Genomic DNA, 25,063 nt, shown 5'->3' with positions numbered 1-25,063 from the left:
GTATATAGTGTTGAATACTATGGCTACTACTTCTTTTCCTTGATTGTCATTGCCTGAATATATAATATTTTGTATTTATTGCTCAGAAAGATCTCACCAGTTTTTGTCTTTTTTGTTTCAGTCACCCCTGTTATGTCGATCTGGTACTCATCTAATTCCTCAGCTAGCTCCATTTCTTTGCCATTCGGGCTTCTTATGTTGATAGTACCAAACTTTAACTCTGATATTGAGTTGGGGTGTGTTTTCAGATTTATTCCAGTAGCTGACTTCGCTGTTTGCTCTGGTTCCCTGGCGAAAACAACGGGGGCCTTGTTTAACCGGGTGACGCCTTAGCAGACATGAAATTTTGTCATGTTGTACCATCATTTTTTTATTTTGGTTTAACCAATAAGAATACAATTTGGTTGGCTAAATCCCTAATTGCCAGCCCATCCTCATTCATTCAGTATCCAAGTAGATACCCAACAGGGTGCACCACGAGATGGTGAGGATTGGACATTAGGTCAGAAGCCCTGGTCCGTTCTCCGCATTCCTTTAAAGGCTATGTGGAGGTCCCCTCTCAGTTATACAGCTTTGACCCGTAAGCACCCCACCCATTTTCCAATGCCCACAATTCTAGCCTATTCAAATCATTCTGCAAAGACTGCATATCAGCAGCATTTCTGATTACTCTACTTATCTTTGCATCATCATAAAATAGCTGTATGTCGCTTGTCAAATCCATATGATAAACTGTCAGAGATAGTAAACAAAAAGTTCAGTTTAATTTTTCTGTCAATGAACGCATGGAAATCTTGAACCAAAGGAGGTTCTGGGTCTAGATAACCTTTGGCATGAGATATTAGACCTGACAAAAGTGCATGTTCCACCCTTCTTACAGAAGTCATCATGTATATTGAACTATGGAAAATGAAATAACTATGGCCATGATACTAATGGGTTTTACAGAGGCATTTGACAGAATACTATACAAAAAAAAACATTAAGTTGTAACTAATGGGAAGTGGATATGGCACTGAGGAATGAATATGGGAATGAGGAGGTTGACAGACAGACAGAGTGGTATATGGTAGAGTCCAGGAGAATGAGGGTGGCTAGTGGAGTGCCTCAAGATTCTATATTAGGGCCACTACTGATTAATTTGTTTATTAATGGTATAGGGCATGATTTGAGAGAGAGAGTATTCAGTTTTTTGCTGATGATGCAAAACTGAGGAAAGGGGGGGGGGTAGATACAGGTAATGTAGAAATTGTAGAATGATTTAAATAATAAACTGGCACTGTATGGCAAAGGATAATGGTTATCAGTTTAATGTGGCAAAGTGTAAGGCTTTGGGATGAAAAGATTACATCCCATGTATACATTGATGGTACTGGATTACAGGAAAGTGATGAGGCTAGGAATTTTGGGATGATGGTGAACAGAAGTTCAGAGTATATATTGCAAAAGTTGGCAAAATAGCTTAAAGGCTTATTGGGATGCTGAAGAGCACATTGACAAGTTTTTTTTTGTTTTTTTTTTCTATTTGACCCACACATGAAAGATCACAAGACCTATAGGAGATTAGTACCATGTGGGTACAAAAGGATAAGAAAGGAGGAACCTGTTCACAATTTGTTTGAACAGTTGAATATTATATTCTTGGGGGAAGGCAGAGTGGGGGAGGCTGTTCTAAAGAACAAAAGTAGATTGAATGAAAGAGAAGGAAGTGAAGTTCGTTCAGTGAGTTTCAAGATAGATTGTAAGGTGTTGGTTAACAGTGGCTCTTGTTCTAATGATTTTGGTGGAAAATGGAGGAATAATAGTGGCCAATTCAGCAGGGTGCTGTCCATGAAAGTATCTAGAAGAGGCTCAAAGCAAAAGCTGACATCTGTATGAGAGAGGGATTGAAGTGGATAAGTGAGAGAGCGATCATTAATTAACTGGATTACCCTCTTCTGAATAGAATTCTGAATAGAACTGAATAGAATCTTAGATAGGATCTTAGTGCACCACCCCAAATATGGGAGCAATATTCTATGGTTTGAGCAGATTTTGGATTTGTCTAGACTTAGCAGCTGTGTAGGTCTGAAGCGGTGTCTTGTGCAAAAAAGTACAAGTTTTGTGGCAGCTGCAGAATCTATAGTTGAAATGTGTTTGTTCCAGAAAAGGTTGGCGGTATAGGTCAGTCCAAGAAGAGTGGATAGTTACCATCTCTCTTTACAAGGCTATGATGCAGCTACATCCTGACTATTACTGTACACAGATTTCATTACCTGGGTTTCTTGGGGATGAGGTGGTAGGTGGAGAAGTTGTGGATACAAGTGACCAAGATTATGACAGGTCTGTGAAATGGTTTCTATGAGAATAGACTGAAAATCTGTAGGTTGCAGAGTGTGGTTGACAGGTTGAAAAGAAGGGGCATGATAGAAACTTATAAGTTACTGAAGGGGATTCTGTAAGACATACAAAGAAGTTGTTCAATACATGACAAGCTGGGAGAGAATTAGGAGTCACTCCTGGAAGTTGTGTAAGGGTGTGGGTGATAAAGATGTTAGAACTAGATTTTTTGCTCAGAGAGTGGTGACTTACTCTTATGGATGCCTGAGATAGTTGAGTGCTTCCAGAGTGAATAATTTTAAGGAGATGCATGTTGGGTATTGTGTGAATAATAATAATAATTATTATTATTACGGGCAACTCCAAGGAGTCCTTAGACTCATCGAGGGAGGCCCTAAACATCATGTCCACGCAACTATGCGATTACATTCTCACAGTATCTATCATACCTTGCCTTGCCTTGAACCCACTCACAGTCATGGCACCCATAACAGACTCTAGCAACTTATTCCACTCATTCACCACTCTCCATGCAAAAAACCTAGTTCTAACACCTTTGCTAACCACACTCTTGCCCAGTTTCCTTGGATGGCTCCTAGTCCTCCCATCACCAGACCTGTTCTGAAAAATATCCTCTGAATGAATCTTATAGAAACCCTTCAGTAATTTGAAGGGATTCTATAAGAAACCCTTCAAATTACTCTTCTGCCTATCAACCAATGTCTGCAACCCACAAATCTTCAACCTGTTCTCATAAGGTTCATTCCATAGACCTGCTATCATCTTGGTCACTCACCTCTGGAGCCTCTCCCTATCAAGAAGACACCCTGGCACCATATCTGGGCACAGTAGTCAAGATGGGGTCTTATCAGGGCTCAATACAGAGGAACCATAACTTGCTTGTCTCTGCTCGTCAAAGTATTCTTCAGTAACCAAGTGATTACATGAGCTGATTTAGCCACTTTTGCAATGTGTCCCCTAAACTTCAACTCCCTATCCACCAACACCCCCAAATCCCTGGCTTCGTCAATCTCCTAGAGTACAGTTACACCGATGTGGTATACTGCTGCTAATCTTTTCACTCCAAAATGCATAACCTTACACTTTGCCACATTAAATTGACAACCATTCTCCTTAGCCCAGTCCCCCAATCTATCCAAATCATCTTGCAAGATTTTGACATCATGTGCATTCATTATTGCTCTACCATAATGATTAGTGTAGGCTTCCTGTGATCAGTCTGCCAGTCCCTTGGAGATGCCTATAATACTAATAAGACCTGGGTTTGAATCGTGTCCAGGGTGCAAGAAATATAAGAGTTTGACAAGTTATTATTATTTATTATTATTATTATTATTACGGGCACCTCCAGGGAGTCCTTAGACTCATCGAGGAAGGCCCTAAACATCATGTCCACACAACTATATGACATTCTCACAGTATCATACCTTGCCTTAAACTTGCTCACCGTCCTAGCACCCACAACAGACTCTGGCAGCTTATTCCACTCATTTACCACTCTAAAAGTAAAGAACCCAGCTCTAACACCCCTGCTAACTACACTCTTGCCCAGCTTCCAAAGGTGTCCCCTAGCTCCCACCACCAGTCCTGTCTCAAAAATATCCTCTGTGTTAATCCTATAGAAACCCATTAGCAATTTGAATGTCTCAATCATATCTCCCCTTTTCCGCCTATCAACTAATTTCTGCAACCCACAAATCTTCAACCTGTTCTCATATGGTTCATTCCATAGACCTGCTATCATCTTAGTCACTCGCCTCTGGATCCTCTCCACCTCCTCTCCATCAAGAAGGAACCTAGGTGACCAAATCTGGGCACAGTAGTCGAGATGAGATCTTATCAAGGCTCGGTACAGAGGTACAATAACTTGCTTATCTCTGCTCGTCAAGGTATTTTTCAACAACCAAGTGAGTTGATGAGCTGATTTAGCTACTTTTGCAATGTGCCCCCTAAACTTCATCTCGCTATCCACCAACACTCCTAAGTCCCTGGCCTCATCAATCTCCTGGAGTACAGTTCCACCAATTTGGTATACTGCTGCTAATCTTTTCACCCCAAAATGCATAACCTTACATTTTGTCACATTAAATTGACATCCATTCTCCTTAGCCCAGAACTCCAATCTGTCCAAGTCGTCCTGCAAGATTTTGACATCTTCTGCATTCACTATTGCCCTACCCAACTTTGCATCATCAGCAAACAAATGAACTGTTCCTCTTAGATCCTTCCCTATATCGTTAATGAACAAATTGAAAAAAGTAGTGGTCCAAGAACAGAACCCTGCGACACACCACTAGTCACAGGCCGTCTTTTGGACTCTACTCCTGAATAAACTACTCTTTGATATCTCTCCATCAACCACCCACCTATCCATCTCATCAACCCTATATCCATTCCCATATGTTGTAGTTTACGGATTAGAATTCCATGTGGTATCCTGTCAAATGCCTTTGACAGGTCCAGCAGTATCACTGTAAACCCATTACCCTTATCCAGTTCAGACGTCACTGTGTTAAAATTTGAGCAAGTTACTGAGGCATGATCTACCCTTCACAAAGCCATGCTGTCCCTCATACAGTATCTCATTTTCATCAATCCATTCCTGTATTTTTCCCTTGACAACGACTCCTGATATGCTGATCGATCGGTAATTTGCAACCGTAGTCTTGGATCATCCTTTATGCAGTGGAACTATTTTCCCCTCTTTCCACACCTTCGGGACTAAACCAGACCCGAGACTCAGATTAAACAACATGGTCAAGGGCACTGATAATTCTTTAGCTGCTTCACGCAAGACCCATTCCGGTATATCATCCAATCCCACAGATGTATTCACCTTAAGGTTCTGTAATAGACTATTCACCTCCACTTCATTCATCACAATTCCCATATAAACTAATCGTTCTTTTATTTTTTCAATGTCACCACCTGGCTGATATACTTTTGTAAAGTGCTCACTCAGTAACTCCGCTATATCGACTGATTCAGTGACCTCCTTACCATCGTCATTCCTTAAAATCATTTTGCCGTATACAGTTTTTTCCTTGCTTGCAGCATATTGAAAGAACTAGCTATGCAAAGAAAACTTTGCATAGCTAGTTTCCTTTCATAATCCGCTTTTGCTTTTTTTACCACACTCGTTACCCTTCTGGCCTGCACTTTATACTGTTCGTGTGCCTGCAGGTCACCTCTTTCTTTAAATTCCCTCCACAGTTGTTTCTTTTTTTTGCAGCTCAAACTTAATGGTGTTATTCATCCATTTAACCCCTACTTGTTTTACTATTTGGACCCTATACAATTAGCCATAACCTCCTGTAATGTACTAATTGGCCAAAAAGCATTTGGCCATTTAGTACATTCTGACTTATCAAGTATTATGTTATTTATATTTACTGAAAAACATTTAGAATTTATTTTAACTCTAGCGCAATATTTTATTTTAAATGAAATCATGTTTTTTTTAAATTATCTACTTTTTTCCTTCCTCTCTCCCTCCAGCTCACTTTTAACTTTTGCTTGTGAGAATATTTGTATTGCAGTGATCTACATAAAATGCATATTTTCATGAATTTTTTGGAATATGATGTAAAGTAATTAGTGTTCTTTCTTGTCCTCTTAGTTTCATCTCCTACTACTCCTGCTCTTCCTGGAACAGCTTCTAGTGGAAATACTACTGTAAGAGATTCTCCATTATTAGTAAGACAAATGCAAGATCTTCGATTAGCCTTAAGCCATGTGAAAGATGAAAATCTTCGATTGCAAGCTGAACGCATGCAGGTAAGTTATTTTTTAACATGCAAATTATAGTTTACTGCTAATTTAGGTGCTTTTATGCCAGTTAGATGGATTCAGATATCTAACCATTGTTTATAAATATAATCAAGGAATGATCGGATCATTTGATTAAGTCTGTGTTAGCTCATATCAAATGTAAGTGAAAGAATATTTTTTAAAAAAACTGTTACTCACTTAAAATAAAAATAGTTGTAAACAATGTTGACAGACATATTACTTAGTGTCTCACAGCTATAGTTCCCTCACTAATCCAACCAATTGCATGATAAACAAAAACACAGAAAAGTTATACTTATTTTGTTTCATGTTACTCCCACCCACAAAGGTTGTAAACCTATAGTACATTAATACCAAGGCTGGTCTAAGGATTTATTTTTTTTTATTTTTGTATTATTATTTATTTTTTAACATAATATAGTTTCTCCAACTCTATTACCAAATGCAGAACTTTTTTCAAGTCACTTCAGGCCTCTAATAAGCAGGACAGTAGTCTGACTCTGGGTGATGAAATTAATCTCCCACCTGGACACAATCACATGCATTCATGCCCATGATGGAATTGGAACCCACGGCCTGTTGGTTGGAGAGTGGACTAACCACCCAGCCAACTAAGCCCCCCCATGCAGTAAATTAAAAAAAGAAAAACTTTAACATAACAAATTGTATATGTTAAAGAAAAAAAAATAATACTGAGATAGTTTGGAAACATCCCTAAACAACTTTTAATTGTATGTGGTTCTCTAAGGACATTTTTTTTTTATAGATCATGCAACCTATACAATTGCAATATTAGAAAAGTATTTTAACCTGGAGATCTTGTGGATTTTTTAATATATATTATTTGATTTCTAATTAACTTTCATGTATACATAGTTCCAAGTGTACAATAATTGTTCATGTTACTCAGTTTGATATATGGCAATCTTTTCTCTCCATCATCAAATTACTGATGTGTAGTCTCAAGAGGTGTACAAGATACTATGATAGTACTGTATAATAAGTTTGCATTGCTACTAACTTTCTCTCAACAGCTTTCTTGCAAATTAATCTGTCAGTACTCCAATATTATCAGATCATATATTTTGATCTAAGGCACCCTGAACTGTGTTAGTGAACCTAGAACTTGGTCTTCCTCTTGATATTTTTAGCCAATTTGTGCCTGTTTGATATCTAATTAACTTTCATGTATACATGGCTTCAAGTGCACAGTAATTGTTCATGTTACTCAGGAGGAAATCCCTACCACTTACATATGAGACTGGCTAACTCCTCTTCAATTGAAAAGCCCTGATAAAGGTTCTGCCTTCCTAGACAGAATTTGAACATGGGTCTTTCCATCCAAAGGACCTTATTTTTCTCACAACTTTCATATGTCTGGTCTCTAGTCTTTGAACAATTATTTCATTTCATTTCTAATGCATTCCCAGATTCATTACATTAAAATTAGTTTGATGCTATTTTATACAGCTACTTTAGTCTTCTGACTTCTTTCTTATTCCATGTAAATTTATTCATTTGACTCATCACCATGCCAGCTTTATTCATTCTGTTTATTTTCATATTGAATTTGTCATCTTCTTTAAAAATTGTGCCTAAATAGCTTCTTTCATTTGTTCTGTAGATTTTGCCATTCAGGATGCAGTTCATGTTTTCTAAAATTTTTTTCCTATTTTCTTGGTTTTTATCTTATGTTGCTGATTTTCATGTTAATATATTACAGCAGTTATTCAGTTAAGGAATCATGCAGATTTGTACTGGATTTATTTAAGCTGTAACATTATATAGTTAGATGAAAGTGCAGTGTGTGTGTGATGCAAGCAAGAGATCAGAAGTAAGAGATGAAGCAAAAGATCAGGAGACTGGTATTGAAGAGACAAAAGTGCTTGGCAGTGGAAACAGTAGTAGTGTGAGAGATGAAGAGAAAACAGGAATGCAAGAGGAACAGGCATTGAGGGGAAGCTCAGGTGGACAGGGAGACATGGCATAGGGAAAGTGAATGTTGAAAGTGGCAGTGAATGTGTGTATGGAGTATATTGCAATGTGGGTGAAGAGTTGAGACTGAGCAAATATATGTGGTAAATGATGATAAAGGTGATTGAGCAAGGGCAGGTATAATGGAGAAATCACAACCAACAAGTGGCTTGGATAGGACTGGTTATAGACCTAAAAATGAACTGCTGTGTTTGTTTACAAATGCCAGAAATATCAGAAATAGGGAAGATGAACTGGTTTCACTGATTGAGTTTATTCACCCCAAAATCATTGGAATAAGTGAAACATAGTCGAATGAAAATTATATTGTAATGGGATTAGAAATGGAAGAATACAGTATTTTTCGTGAGGATAGAAAGGACAAGAAGGGGGGGGGCTGCTGATACAGGGGAATTATGTCCACATAAGGTAGACATGAAAGAGGAAAATACTGGAAATGGTTATGAGGCAGTGTAGTAGAAGTTAACAGGAAGACATATTTAGTTGGATGCTGCTTTAGGCCAGGAAATGTGGAGGGTGGTGATGAAGAAATGTGTGAACAAAAGAAGGGTAATTATTATAGGTGATTTTAAGTATGGCAGTATAGGTTGGAATGAAGAGATAGCATTTGGAAATACATTGGGAATTTGGTAAAACCCATTTCCTCCAGATATCACTTCTCTTCCAACATTGCCTAAAATCTTCATTCTTCATTTGAAAAGGAAAGTTTTACTACCAAATATATGGTCTTACAATGGGCTCACCTCTATCACCTCCAATTGCCAACTTATACATGGAAAAATTTGAAGAATCAGCTATAGAACCATACGTATGGTGACGATATGTGGATGACATCTTTATCATCTGGAAACACCCCCGGAAAGACCTGGAAGATTTTCTATATTTTCTGAATAATTGACATTAGAGTAGAAAAGAATAGAAATTTATCTTTCCTAGGCATCCTTGTCGCTAGAGAATTATCATTAGAAGTGTATAAGAAAAAAACACACACAGGCAGGCACCTACAAGCAAGCTCATTCCATCACCCTCAATAAAAATTAGTTGTAATCAGAACCTTGGGGGAAAAAAACCTTAAACATACTAAAAAATGATGACATTAAATGAAAACAAGAACTTCAAATTCTATTTCATCAGTTCCTTCAAAATGGATACTCCAAAAAAAAAAAAAAAGTACTAAAGAAACAAACTTTTATTTTCTGATGAACCACCCCATAATAACAATAACACAGAAATTAATTATAAAGGCAGTCAACATCAGAACAACCTTCAAACCAGTCAACACCTTACGAAGCCTTCTATGCCCCCCCCCAAAGACAAAGTTCCATTTTATAAATATCCAGGTGTATACAAGATTCCGTGCTCTTCTGGAAAGATATACATAAGTCAGACTGGGAGAAGTTCTAAATTGCAATAAAAAACATATGGGCGCTGTTGAAAACAAATGGGCAGAAAAAAGTGGACTCATAACATACGCCCTCTTAAAAACATCACATGGTAATTTGGCAAGCATCTTCCATGCCATACTTAGAAGAGAATTACTTCAACAATTCTTCAAGGAGTTCTCCAAGGTCATTTACTCAAACGGCACACTAAATAGAAATTAGAAATCAAGGAATGATCCTTCACGACATCTGGAAATCATTAATTAATGTGTAAAATTAATTAATTAGATCTATCCTATGCCATCAATTACCTACAGAATTTACACAACAATCGAGAGACTGGATGCCACATGCCTAATGATACTCATGATTAGACTATCATTCCAGTCTTTTCAACTATAGATATTAACTGCTGTTGGAAAATGTTTAATTTTTTTGTCATTTTTTATTTATGTTAAGTAAACTCCAGATGATGCGGTTAGTGATATCAACAGCAAAACATGTAGAGGAAATACATCTAGTATAAATAAACAACTGCATGCGAGTTAAAAACCTGGTTATTAACAATTGAGCAAGTCTACTCATAGTGAATCACAAAAGCGATTAGAATTTTAATATTTTTTGTTTTTTTTTTCTCTAGCCAATTTGTCTGCATCATATGTTGCATATGATTAGTCATGACTAGTCTATATCCTGAACAGAAATTCATCAGGCACTTACCATTATTATTAGTTTTATTCTTTTCTCCAAATGTTTCCATTTCTGTATGACTGTTCTTTTTCTGTGAGCACATATAGAAGTTGGAAATTCTGGAGAAAGTAACAAACTAATACTAATGGTATTTGCCTTTCCTCTGCCCCCCCCCCTCAATAAGTTCTTCATCTTATAATATATTGGTATACTGCATATAGGTAGAAAGTTTAGGACAAAAAAGAAACTTGCTAACATTAGATACAAAAACCTGCAGGTTGTCCTCAGTGTGGAATATGAAAGTGCAAAGTTTATTTCAGATGATAGTACTAGAATGAATAGTCAGAGAGAAAGAAATATTGGTTTTGTGAATTTTCGAATAGCTTTTACACATGTTTTAATAGACTTTAGGGGGTCATGTTGGAGGTTTAATGGAGTATTCATAGCACTAAGAAAGGATTAAAAACTAATTTTAATGCTTGTAACAAATGCAAAGGCAACAATACTCAATGAAACATGTGGCTATGATGACTTTAAAGTCCTATCTAGGTATCTAGGTGGTGCACCCTCTGTGGACATTTGTAGGAGGCCTAGGATGTAAATTGGGACCTCTGATAATTAATATTTCTCAAATTTTGGGAAGCTTTTTGCACCAGTATTTGTTTAAATTTGGTTTTTTTTGAGTGCCACTGCAGATTCCAAAAATGGTCTTTATTTTTTAAATTGACTGTGATGGAGCATGGAGGTTTTCTTCCAGAAGATCCTGTGAATACATCCAAATCTTAGATCTGCAATCACAACTAGAGTCTTTCTGGTCTTGCAGATCATGTATTGGAAACCACTCTCAGGATCTTTTGGAAGAAACCATCACAGTAAATTTATCTTAAGTGCTGGGAGGGATGTCCTCCCAGCACTTAAGCCTTAACACACAGAGACTTAGAGGTTAATAAGATAATTCAATGAAGAGTAACCATGGAAATATCTGTGTTAAATGCAAACAGTAATTGAATGGCTATGTAGACGAGATCATAGTGAATTGGTAAATGATAGATTATTATCATCACCTATTTATTCTTTTCTGTTCTGATTCAGGGATTTTTAGGAGCTCTTAGGGATTACTATCTTAAACACAAGAACAGTATTCGAAAGGTGGAAGAATTTCATTTTAATAGCGCTAATATCTATTTCAAGTAGCATAATATCTTAAAAAGTAAAAACCTCATTTCTTGGATGCCTTCTTTTTCAGTTGATTTTAGGCAACACCCAATCTGGACAGACAAGGCTAACCTCCATTGTTTATACTAAGAAAGACTGGAGAATGAGTAATGCCACATTGTCCAGAGAGTATTGTTGGAAGTAATACTCCAAGAAAAGGGTTCGTTTTTATGTAAAATAAAACAGGATTGAGTTTTCTAGTTGTTGAAGTTAACAAGATTGTCATAACTCCACTAAAGAATTCTTTTGATCAGATCAGAGTTTAAGGTTATAGAAGTAAATATTTTTGGAAGTTTTACTGATTTTTTAAGTGCAATATTTTTCAAGTGAGAAAGACAAATGTAACGTGAAAGTTCATTAGATAGCATCTTCACTCTCCAGCTGTTTAGCCTTGGGTACAAATCCCACTGTGGCATGGATGTTTGTGAATCTTTAGGTAGTAAACAGGTTTCATCACTCAGTGTAAGACTACTATGCTGATTATTGGAGGTTTAAAATGGCTTGAAAAAATTTCATGTTTAGTCTCTAAGGTTTGAACCCTTAGCCCAATGAATGGGATTCATATTAACAGTGTTAGTTACAAAGTTTGAGGAGAAAGCTGTAATCCAGTTGCAGAAGTCAGAAGATAGGCCAGAAAATGATCTGTATTTTATGATCAGCTTACTTTAGAGGCTTTTGTACCAACCTGATCAGTATCTTAGGGAAATGAGGAACAACCATTTGAGTATTTCCAAACTTTTCCATGTTATTAGTCCAAAGATGGATAGCATATGCAAGAAAATCTCTCTGTTCTGTTTGATCAACAGTGGTGGAATCCATACTGTGATCTCTTATTACTTGAGTGGTTTCCAGGTTTCCCAGAAGTAGACATTACTTTAGAAAGAAATGAAGTGCAAGTAACAAACTTTGGTAGTAAAGATTTATTTCTTTAGAAATAGCAACTGATTTCCAAGCTGCTGAATAAATACTAGTGAAATAGGAAAGTATAGAAAGGCAAGCAGGAAACTCATCATAACAATTGGGAAAATGCCAGCAGGGTCAGAAAATGTTTAGTGTTCAGTTTGGAAAAGATTCTTCTGATCTCTTTCTGGTGAAAAATGAATAGAGGCATTTAATATTGTAAGTTTGGAAAAGTAGAATGACATGTACTTTGATCTTAAATACAGAATTTAGGGAAAAGTAAGAAACTGCGATTAGTTTTTCTGTGAGTAATGATGCAATAGAAGTGTGAATTCAGAAGATGTGGAGGAAGTATTGGACAAAAGAAAGTTACAGCAATAGCTTTGGCTGGTGATGACTAGAAAGCCTCCTGTTTGAAAACAATGCCAAGTTTTTTTCTAAAATCAGGTTTGGTGAGGTTAATTTGCTTACAACTGTTTTAAGCTGAAATATATGTGGAAAAGAAAGATGAAGATTTTGATCTTGATTATTTTCTTTAATAGCCCTGGCCATCTCTTATTTAAGCCTTACTTCTTGGCAAGGTGAGTTTTAAATGAGATATAGTAATGTTATGGGAATGAGGAATAAATTTTTCCACACTTACTTGTTTTATCAAGTGCAATTTTTTTTTTTTTTTTTTTTCACAGTCCCACACAAAGAGACTGTAGAACTGTAGTACACAGCATCATTGTTTGGGCAAGAGTTATGAGAAAGAAGAAAAGTATTTATTTTCTTCTTGATCAGCAGGAATAAAAGAAGAAAACACATGAAATCAATCTCGCTCTTAGATTTCTATTTACATCTAATTTTTTCAGGAATGACAGATGCAAGTTCAAAAGCACAGTGCACCAACACCTTACATGAGCATAATATTCTGAAGTTGAAAGAATTTGGGATTTGTACAGAGTTAGTATCTGAAAAGTTAGCATCTTGAACAGAAAGGATGCCAGGTTTTTAAAGGCTAAGTAAGCTACTAATGTGACATATTTGTGTAAGTAAAAACTAGAGGTAAATAGAAATCTAAGAGAGAGTGATCTCATTTTGTCTGATCGAAGTATTATCAAACTTAACTAAAAGTAAGCTGGGATTTTTTTTTAAGTGGGAAAGCATGCAAGACTGTTTTATCAGCAAAACTCATAATAAAATTTAATATAATGATTACAGCACAAAGAGAAATAACTAAATAGCTGTTTTAATCATTTTGATATTTCTTCTCTATCACAGAGATATCTTCAGGAATACAATATTAAAATTGTAATAACACACACAAAGAACAATAAATTAAATTAGACTATTTAATGCCTAAAGTCCTATGATGGATACTCTATGGATGCTGTTGGATGGGAAGCCTAATAATTAAAGTTTTCTAAATCTTGGGAAGTTTAACACAACCAATTTATTAAGCCTGCTGTTTAATTATTATTTTTTTCTTTGTGCTGTATTCTTTCCATTAAATTAAACAGTACCTAAGCTTGAATACTCATTTATCAGCAAAACTATGGATAAGTTTGTTGCCCAGTGACAGAAGCTCTACAGGCAAAAGTGGTAAAAAAAAAAAAAAAATAGGTGATAAATCCTGGAATGCTTATAATTAGTAGAGAGGTCAAAAAGCGAAAAAGCTGTCTGTTATGACATGTGGTAATAACCAAATAGAAAATTGGCTATCCAATAATAAATGATGTGGACCAAAGGATGGCAATTTGCACTCACGGATCACCTCATTAGAAATCACTGTGTACAAGAAGTAATTTTTTCCAGCAGTCAAGAGTCAGAAAATGACTGTTTTCAACTGATTTAGTTACTGAGCCAAGATGATCACTTTCAGAAAATTATTGGAGAAATTAGTAAAGAAAGTGTAAAATTGAAAAGCAAACTATTTTGGAAGGTGATGACTACACTTGGAGAATATTCTCTTTATGTGTATTTATGAGAAACTAATTAAATAACCTATATTTCTGATTGTATGCATTTAAACTTTAATTTAAAAGACCAACAATTTTTTATATGTTTAAACAAATACAAAAATGAAAGATCATGATTATGTCTGGAAAATCTTGATATTCAATTGATATATTTCAGGATCAGTTGACCAATCTACCTCCACTCAAGCTTCCAACAAAACCTTCAGGTTTGGCTAGTGCTACTGGCTTAACCAACATGCTCGATTTGGAAAAAGGTGCAGAGGATAAGAACAGAGAGTCATTAAGTCATTTGGCTAAACAAACTGCTAATGTTCTTAATGTATGTATTTTGGAATATAAACTCTTAATCATTTTAATGATTCTAATAAAATTTTGATGATTATAAATTAATAAATTTATTTATAAAATATTATATGGGAATATAATAAGAATTCTTATAATAAGTTTGTAATTCATGTCATCACATAAATAATGTTTAAATAGAACATCCAAAATAGTGATAATTTGATCCATCACTACCTAAAATTCCCATCCACTATAAAAGCCTTGGTTTAACAGAAAAATCTGCATACAGCAAGTAGCTTCAGGCAAAAACTCCAACTGTGTTTGGCCTAAAGTACAGCTGAAAAAGTATCAACAAATCCAAATTCAACTGAAAAGTCAAATGCAGAAGACTTGTCTCTTATTTTAAACAGTGGTCATGTCCTCTGGTTACTTGCGAAACTGGATGCAACATATCCTTACATTCTTCCACCCCCTGCCCCAGGTGCGTCATTGTTTTTATTATTATTAAGAGAGACCTCCAGGTAGTCAGGAGCTCATCGAGGGAGGCCATACTATTTGCACCAGCTGTCATACCTGTTCTTGAATTCATTCATGCTACTTGCACACATAACATCCAATGGTAATCCATTGCAATCGTGCACCACTCTATTAGAGAAAAAGCTAGCCCTCACCACCTTCTTGACAGCATTCATTCTCAACTTCCAAGGATGACCTTGCATCTCTTCTCCATCCTCCATAAAATGAAAAATTCCATCTACTGAAATTCTGTAGTATAAACTTACAAACATATGAAATTTCTTTCCTTTCAGAAGTTTGTAAGTCTCAATCATATCACCCTCTCCTTCTCCTGTTTGCTAGTGTTTTCAGCCTACAAATTTCTCAATCTGTCTTCATAATCAGCATTCCACAAATGATATCATTTTGACTCCCCTTTGCCCTCTCTCTCTCTCCACTGTATCAGAATCACGACAAAAACCAAAAGACCAGACCTGCACGCAATAGTCCAAGTGAGATCTTATCAAGGCCTTGTAAAGAGACAAAATGGCTTTCTTATCTTTATATATCAAGGTTCATTTCAGCATTGCAGTTATGCTGAAAAGTTAGGTCATATAACAAAATTGTAAATGCAATTCTCTGAATTGCATTTACAATTTTGTTATATGACCCTTGAACTTCAACTTCCTATCTACTAAAACTCCAAAATCCTTAGCCTCATCAGTTTCTTTTAGCATAATCCCACCAATATAATAGGACATTGAATAATCTTATCACACCAAAGTGCATGACCTTACATTTATTAATATTGAACTGATAGCCATTTCCACATGGCTACAATTCTAGCCCATTCAAATCCTTCCCATAAATAACAGTGGACCAAGGACTGGTCCTTGAGGTACACTACTGGTTACCTTGAATCTTGCAGATTCACATGCCCATATACAAATTTTTAATATCTGTCAGTCAGCCATCCTCTTTTCCATGCTAATAGTGCATAATCCAATCCCATATTCTCTAATTTGTGCAACAGTCTTACATTCTGTCAAAAGCCTTAGCAAAATCCAAAAGTATCATGGTGTATCCATTCCCCCCCCCCTTGTCTAACTCAGTGGTTGCATTATTATAGAAAATATGAGCAAGCTGCTAAAACATGACCCTCCCTTAGTAAACCCATGCTGTTCATTGCAAAGTAGAGTTTCTCTGTCAACCCATTTCTGAAAGTCTTCAGCATTGATGTTCTGTTTGTACCACTAGCCATATAGATGTTTTTATTACATGCCACAGTGCAATTCAAAACAGCAGATTGTAGGTTTAATGATAGACATTATGCACACAACCAAGTAGGCTGGAATACAAAAATAATTCACATATTATCATAGGATTCTCCATTGTGAATTGCATCAGTGATGAGATGGCATCCCTCAAATATTTTGTTTACAAAATACATTATCTTCATGTATAGAAAAAAATCTTTGAAATTGTTCTGACTTGTTCTGAATTATAGAACATGTTAAGCTGATGAAGTATTAAAAATAATAATAAATGTAAGTATGTTGTAGATCAGGCATGGCCAACTTCATTCTATACGAGGGCCAATATATGATGAGTGGTAGCGTCACAGGCCGCACACTTTTAGACAGAACTTAAATAAAAATAAACTCTGCATTTTTTCAAGGCAATAGTTATATATATTGAATTACTATATTTGTTAAATCATTTTACTATTGGGAGAACAATATAAAATACTTGATTGATTTAAATATATAAGTTGTTAATTAAATTTAATTACATGTTTCTGTTTTTTTTTTTTTTACATGTAACACAACTTAATGAGAACACTGTGGGGCACGTAGAAATCTACCATTCCCACTACTACAACTTGCACAGAGAAGCAGTAGATTTTATAAATTGAGTAATCTTTTTAAAGCAATTTTGATTCCGTGTTGAGAATATAAATTGTTTCCGTCATCAGAAATAATGAATATAACTAGTATATCAATCAGAAAATCTGCGGTCGAAACTAATAGCTAAATTGATAATACATATAATTTAATATAGTTTTTATCCTGCCAACCACACAAAATCACGTTATAGGCTGCATGCTGCCCGTGGGCCTGCTGTTGGCCACCTATGTTGTAGATAATGAAAAAAAAAATCTTTTAGTCAGCACAGTTGTTGATTAAGATATGAACATTGTTAGATTTTGGATTGAGCATGGCATGGATGCCTATAGATTCACTTTGTATGTAACCTGTAAATAAAGGAATTAGATAGTGTAGCTACAATTGAAAGAATAAAATCCCAGGCTATATGGCAAAATTCTGTTCCTGGAACATCTGGTCCTGGCAATTTCCTTCTCTGTCATTCTTTTTAGGCTGTAGTAACTTCATCTACTTTAATGGGTCAGTAACTGTTGTAAACAAGAAAGGCATTAATTAATGCCTTTCTTGTTTACTTGTTCTTGTTATGATTTCTGAAACATTAATTAATGTTCCAGAAATCATAATTTTCCACAATGCTATTGCCTTCAAATAGATGTTCATAGTTCTGAAAGGGGTCAAGGATGTCTGCTGTGGTGGACATGTCTTCACCATCCACACAGATTTGGATTTGGGTGCGAAGAGTCTTTTCTTCACAGAATTTGATAAGATAAGTATAATCTGCGAGTCTTTTACAAAGAATTCAGTGTTCATCATTTCCAGTTATCTACGTTTAGCTCATTATAATCATGTGACTTTTTCAGCTGTTTTTCCTAAAATTTTGTTCAGCCGAAGATGTTTATTATGACTGAATACTTTTAAATAAATTTATTCAGATATCTAATAATTTGATATTATAAGCATCTTCCACTTCAGTTGAACAGAAACAGTAATTTTCCACATTTAAAGTCTTCAAAAATTATATTTGCATGTCATTTATTGAACAGAATATTGATTTTTTTGCCATTTGTTCAGATGTGCATATATTTCTAAACATGAGTATATGTTTAAGAATACTATATATTATTTATTAAGAATACTTTATAATTGTTCTTACTAAAATAGCAAGTTTAAAATTAACCAAAAAATAAAGATTTTAGGAAAATTGAGTTATTAAAATATGTTCTTTAATTAGGAATTACACAAAGTCTGTGTCTGTAGTAAAGTAGTGGACATATCAAAACGTAAACCTGCAACTGAACCTATCATAGAAAAGGCTGCACCTGCTAGCCACTTGGCTGAAGCTACAGCTAAACTGTTGATGTTACAAAAGCAATCTCAACAAGTAAGCAGGTTTAATCGGTAGTTCATTATTTATATAATTTATATTATATCACATTATTAAATCAATTTATTTTATATACAAGTGTATTTTTGAAATGCGGTGATATCTCTTATCCTTTAAAATCCTAAATATTGTTACCACCCACTATATAACGTTTTTGAATCTTCATTTCAGTTAAATAAATGCAAAATTTCTAGGAAGTTTTTTGTAGTAATGCCTGATTATCAAGTAAATTATAATAGACAAATTATACAGGTATCCCTTGCTTAACATGGGATTTGATTAACGCTGTGAAACTAATTGCGACAAGAGTTTTGATTAACGCGCCTTTAACCCTGGAGAGCTCGCAGCTGATCTGACAGATACATGCAAAATGTTTAATATAAATATTCTTACACAATTCAGTGTATAGCTTGGAGGTCATGAGTAGCTGTGCATTCATATGTTACGAGTAATATTCCACACTGTTTTTTTGCTGTTTAACACATGTTATGTAAAAGTTTGTGATATTTGACAGTAAATATCTGAGGGATACCGCAACCTCCGATATCAGTATAGTATGGTTTAGTTGTTGTTGTTTTTATTCTTTCTTCAATAATTTCTAGATTATAACTGAAAATAAATAAACCATCATGTATTATTGAAATAGAGAGCCAAAGGCTTATTTATCATACATCTCCTCAAGGAGATTGCTTTACATCATGGAAAATACTAAGGAAAGTGATCTAGAGTTTACTCCACCTTTACTACGAGTTGCCCATAAGGTTGCTTATGCTTGAATCTGCTGAAATGTTTAGTTTCTATGTATTTGGCACGAAACTCTTGTAGTTTCTATATTCAATATATAATTAAGTCGATATATTCATTATCCACTTAATTTGTACCATCATGTATTATATTTGCAGTGTTTTTTTCTTTATGTTTTATTGCTTGTTTGCTGAGGTCTGGAGAGTCATTTTGCTTGTTTAGAATTTATGCCGATAAGAAAAAAAACTAAAACTGTTCAAACAACTCTTGATAACTTCTTTTGATAAAAAAAATTGCAGTAAATAATGTAGATACAAGTATATTTATTAAACATTTACTTTGCATTCATTTTTTATCTTTCCTAAAAGAGTACCATATAAAACGAATTATTAATACAGTAATTGATCATGGATGAATTGTAACTTTTACCATTGATTATTAGATTTGATTAACGCGATTTTGATATACGCGGTCACATCAAAGGATTAATTAACCATGTTAACCGAGGGATACCTGTATTCTTGTTTTAATCCTATACCCAGGCATAAACAGTTGGTGCATGATGCATTTTCACAACTGAGCTACTTGTATATAGAAGCTGTTGACTTCACATCACTTGGCATAATGTAAAGCACACTTCCTGTTGGATGCATATATTGCTCTGCATTATGGGAAGGATCATTGCCCAGACCAGTTTTAACCTTTATTGAGGTATTCTCAGTGAGAGCTAGACTGTGAAGATACTCAGGTTAAATCAATGCAGAAATTATATATTTTCCATGTACAAGTAGATCTCACTTATGTAACAATATAAGTGAGATACACCTTCAAAAGGGAGCGTGCTTTTCATCATGGGGTGCTAAGGCAGTTGATATGAAATCCACAGCCCCCCCCCCCCTATGCAAAAGTAGGCCAGTCATGAGGATACTTCACATACAAACTTTGTTTGCTTATGCTTGTGTATAGGATTAAAATAAGAATATAAATTCTTGTTTGTTATAATTTACTAAATAGTAAATTTGGTTTTATGTTGCAAGTCACATAATAAGATTTTAATGGTAAACAGCCCAAATGATCTCCACATATGACAGCACACTGTATTGTCATGTTGTGTTCCTAGTTAAATCTGGAGAAGAAATGCCTGTCACAGGTTATTCAATGTGTATAGTATAAAAATAATTATGTGAACAGAAGGATAAGCAAAATAAATAAAGACTGTACTTTAGATGAGCCACCTAAGTCAGATAGGCCATCAGACAATATGATTGATGGAAATTAGGAAAATGAATAAATGAATTCATCAGGACCTATGAAGCTGCCAAAGAAAAATTTCTTTATTGCCTTTGGGTGTTCTTGGTTTAATATCCAAGGGATAAATGCAGGTTACCATTGCCATTTAGAGAGAGAAAGGTAAAAGATTTATTCGAGACTTGAGATCAACGTTCCCTCTATGCTATGTGCATGCACACTAGTCAAAAAAGGGAGAGCACTCATGCCTAATAACTTTGTGCATAAAATTTTTGCTTTCAGAATGCTTCATTTATAGTCAATAATTTTTGAACCTACTATAAAAATGAATTACGTGATAAATCATACTTGTTACTTATTTTATTTAGTAATTTTGCCAGCGTCTCCACTTCAATATTGCTCTAACCCATTCCAACTTAATACACTTAATTAGTTATTTTTAGCCTGCACCATGTGAGCAAACATGCTGATGTCAGCAAGTTGCAGAGGCATATTTCTTTAAAGTGTCTACTGTCTAGACAGTACAGAACTCATGCAAACAGTGATGGATTTTTGTAGTTATGCAGATTTAAACAAATTAATTTAGTGCTCCTCCCATTTTTATGAGTTATATACATTTTTTTACAATTTTACAGGTTAGCAGTTCTAGTGCGTTGAACCTACAAAATGTCACTGTCTAAAGCAGAGCAGAACTGCAAATCTGTTTAAATTTGAGTGGCTGTATGTGCAGTATTTAAGTTGCTGAAGGAGTAAACATTTAAGTTGCTTTTATAGAACTATTTAGCAGGCAGTGTACAAGATCTTTTAACCAAGATGTTGTCACCAATTTTAGGCATATCAAATAAAGAATTTGTGGCTTGTGACTTTTGCTATTGTAAACATAGGCTGGCAAAAATGAGAAGGAATATTGCTTGAGATCTTTTAAAGGTCTACTGCAATGAGCCCAGTCCATTTTTCAAAAGAATTAGTATTGGTTATGAGACTTATATCTGTGACTGAGAATCAGAGCACCAAGCATAAAATCATTATTATTATTATTATTATTATTATTATTATTATTTTGACACCTCCAGGGAGTCCAAGACTCATCGAGGGAGAGTGTGCCGACAGCATCGAACGATTGGCCCCCTTCCAACTACTAACCGCGCTCAAACTTACTTTAACTGAGCCATTAGTAGCAGAGGCTATTTTCACAGATCTTATAAATCCGGGTGCTACTGTCAACAAGAAATAAACATTATATGACTTACAAAGAAAGAGACCTAACCTGAAATTATCTAGCATGATGATGATGATGGATTATGGTGATTGATGAAAACACAATTTTACCATTTAGTCAGCTGTGACTAGAATTGTGAGCTAGCACAATCATGGCACATCAAACCTAGTCCATGTGGCTTATTTTTTCATTCACAGTATGGATGTCATTTAACATGTTCATTGCCAATCACGCGATATCGTGTGATGCAAGTTCTCACTTGTCGGTCGATCACGCGTTATCGCGTGGACGTCACTATCAAGTGAAAAAAAAATTGGCCACCACACGAAATTCCAATTTTCAGCTTGCCAAGGAACGTGTTAACATTGAGAATTAAAAAAAGACTGGTTCAAAAATCATGACCATGACTTTTTTCCAATATGCTCTCATATCTTTGTCAAAGTTCGGAAAAATATCTACAGAATCAAGGCAAATTGCTAAATAAATAATTTACAGATATTAAAAGATACTCAAAAACATCTGGTTTGATTCAGAGCTTCATGTCAGTCAAATATTTGTTTTAAGAATTCCATGCTGTTTTGCAAACAATGATACCATGTCAAAACTTGCTGTGATTTCATAACTTCAAAGGTGAAGTCTTTCATTCCCTGTATGGGAATGATAATTGTCTATGGATTGTTTGAGTCATGTTGACAAAGTTTTGTAAGCTGTAAGTTGGAGATCCAGTGCAGCTTATAGTTGGCTGGAGTGGATTCTCCATTATGGATGAATCTCTGGCTTATGCAAGATACAGGGAGGAGGAAAGTACTTTGCTGACCAGTATCATAATAAGATCACTGTATTGCTATTGGGGATTACAATATATACAAACAACTTTCCAGAGCTTACAAAATCCATGCTATCTCATCTTCTTTTCTTGCTAGGCTCAGAGGCCTGTCAACCCAACTTGGCATATTAAAAACCTGACTACTGACATAGTAGATAATGGAGATAGGATTAATTGCTGTATCTGTAAATTGTGTCTGGTGTTTCTGGCCATTTTGCTTGTTTTGCAGGGTGAAAAATTCAAGTTTCTGGGAGAAAAAAAGCTCTGTCACCTCTGTTAGTTTGTCTCATATGGAGATATGAGACCAACTAACTCATCTTCACTTGCAAAGCCCATAAAGGTTCTTTTCATAGGATGAGATTTAACCGAGGTCTTTCCAACCAGAGGGAAGGGTCAGTACCAACTGAGCTACTGAGGTTCTGTACCTACAAAATTACAAATGAAAAGAGTTTTTGAATGAAGTTACTGCCTAGATTCTGACACTTAACATGATATAACCAACATCAAGAGGAAAATATACCCAGCATCATCAGAGCACAATGATAACTGACAGGCACTCAGCACTAAACTAAGTAATTGCAGAAACAATTTAAATTGTAACTGACACCTAATGTCCTTACATGGCACCCGTATGGGCCAGATAACTACAAAATTAATTTAGAGAAGTCTGGCTATAAGATCTTAAAATAGCCAAAATTCTCTGCAAATATGATCTGCATACTACTTTCAATCCTTTCATTCAGCTAGTTACTTCCTCTTGAACATCGAGGAGTGTATAAAGTTCCTTGTGCCTACAGTTTAGCCTACTTTGAACATACTGGTAGATCAGTTAACATTTGCTTTGAAGAACATAAAAATTATATCCGAAGTTATCTGCATGGCAAGTCAGGATTGGAGACCATACTCTGGTCTGCCAATATTCTAAGTAATGACTTCTATATTACATAGAAGTTGTTACAGATCTGAGAGGCTATTCTTAGAATCAGTATCAGCTGTGAAGCACTCTACCAACTTCAGCAAGTATGATTGCATTGATTTACCAAAGATCTGGGAGACTATTATTTTAAGACTTAATAATCAGACTTCTCTAAAGTAACTTTGTAGTTATCTGACCCATAGAGGGTGCCGTGTGAGAACATTAGGTGTCAGAATTTAAATTGCTTCTGCAGTTGTACTCTGATGATGCTGGGTAGAAAACCGACAAAATATTAGTGATTTTAATAAATGTAGTTTTTCCTATTGGTGTTGATTATACTGCTAAGCATTATTATAAATCAGTTGCCGTACTATCCCATAATGCAAAACACACCCTTTCAGTGTGTGCTTTCACACACTTTTGATGTGTACTTCACCGAGAAGTCGATATTCCTGAGATCAAAACCTTCCTACACGAAAAGGCTGCAAAATTCTTTGCAAATGCTGATGCCCATCCTAATCCACATTTACTAAGTGCCAAGCAGTAGACTACAGTGAGCATGATCCTGCAAAACATAAAATGTCTCAAAACCATGCTGAACAAGTAAATTTCTTTGAATCCACTGTCAGAGGCTCAAAATAGGTGAGCCGAAGGCTCAATACTATTCCAAGCCCATTACAGTCTACCACATAGCAGTAGACTAAAACAAATATCTCAAAAACATACTGAACAAGTAGTTTTTAATAAAATAAAGAGCCAAAAGGCTTCACTTCGGCAATGCAAATTTGTAAAAATTAAGTGGATATTAAATCCAGCATTATTTCAAAGCCGAATAAAGAAACTATAAAAGTTTCATATGAAATTTGACCAGAGAGCTTACAGGAATATACTCGCTGAGATGATCACTGCCCTAGCGTCCATATATTTCCCACCTATTGGTTCATTTTGAAAAGGTTTCACTAGCCTGACAGCTGTTTCATATTGGTTGGTTTTCATCAGAGACTAGGCAGAAAATGAAAAATTTGCATTGCTGAAGTGAAGCCTTTTGGCTCCACTTCAGCAATGCAAATTTATAAAAATTAAGTGGATATTAAATCCAGCATTATTTCAAAGCCAAATATTCAGTTTGAAACATTGCTGGATTTAATATCCATTTAATTTTAACTGCCAAGAATATAATTTTTTGGCATCTTTAATTTACACACCAAGTTGTTTTGCCCAGTTTTCCATTTTGAAATTTATCCACATCATTCTACTTTCGAATGCCTCCCATTCAAGAACTTTTTTCCTTCATATTTGAAGAAAAAGAAAAGGGGAAGGGGACAAAATGGACTCACTGGTAGTCAGTAACTCACAATGGATGAGATGAGTGCTCAATTATATTCTCTGATCCAGAAATTTTGTTGAAAACAAAGGACCACAGGTCCAATCAATCCATTTGTGCCAGAACAGTTAACTTTGGTATTTCTTTCTGGGTCTGGCTCCCACTGGTTGAGACTCAGTAAAGGTTTAAACTGGTCAGGGAAGTGGCCCTTTGCATTATGGGATACTAAGGCAATTGATGTGAAGTCAGTAGTCTATATACAAATTTGTATACACTTGAATAAAGGATTACACCAAGAATATAATTTTTTGGCATCTTTAATTTACACAGCAAGTTGTTTTGCCCAGTCTTCCATTTTGAAATTTATCCACATCATTCTACTTTAGAATGCCTCCCATTCAAGAACTTTTTTCTTCATATTTAGTGTTGAATATTGTAATTACTTTCTCCTTTTTGTAACT

At 35.3% G+C, this 25,063-nt stretch overlaps 1 protein-coding gene across 1 annotated transcript in view; it reads left to right on the top strand.

The window, feature by feature from the left end:
* LOC150092464 (dynactin subunit 1-like) overlaps positions 1 to 25,063 on the top strand; it is a 334,669-nt gene that overhangs the window by 295,790 nt on the left and 13,816 nt on the right. The window contains exons 28-30 of the mRNA XM_090414876.1: positions 5,960 to 6,117; positions 14,433 to 14,594; positions 18,173 to 18,322. Coding sequence (XP_090271002.1) covers positions 5,960 to 6,117; positions 14,433 to 14,594; positions 18,173 to 18,322 — 470 coding nt within the window. The remainder of the gene's footprint in view (positions 1 to 5,959; positions 6,118 to 14,432; positions 14,595 to 18,172; positions 18,323 to 25,063) is intronic.

This window comes from Typopeltis vanoorti, chromosome 26 (genome assembly GCF_054136105.1).
Source record: "Typopeltis vanoorti isolate ZY-2024b chromosome 26, IOZ_Tvanoo_1.0, whole genome shotgun sequence".
In the NCBI taxonomy this organism is placed as follows: domain Eukaryota; kingdom Metazoa; phylum Arthropoda; class Arachnida; order Uropygi; family Thelyphonidae; genus Typopeltis; species Typopeltis vanoorti.
The sequence above is the reverse complement of the archived record's forward strand: the minus strand, read 5'-3'. Positions and strand labels throughout refer to the sequence as shown.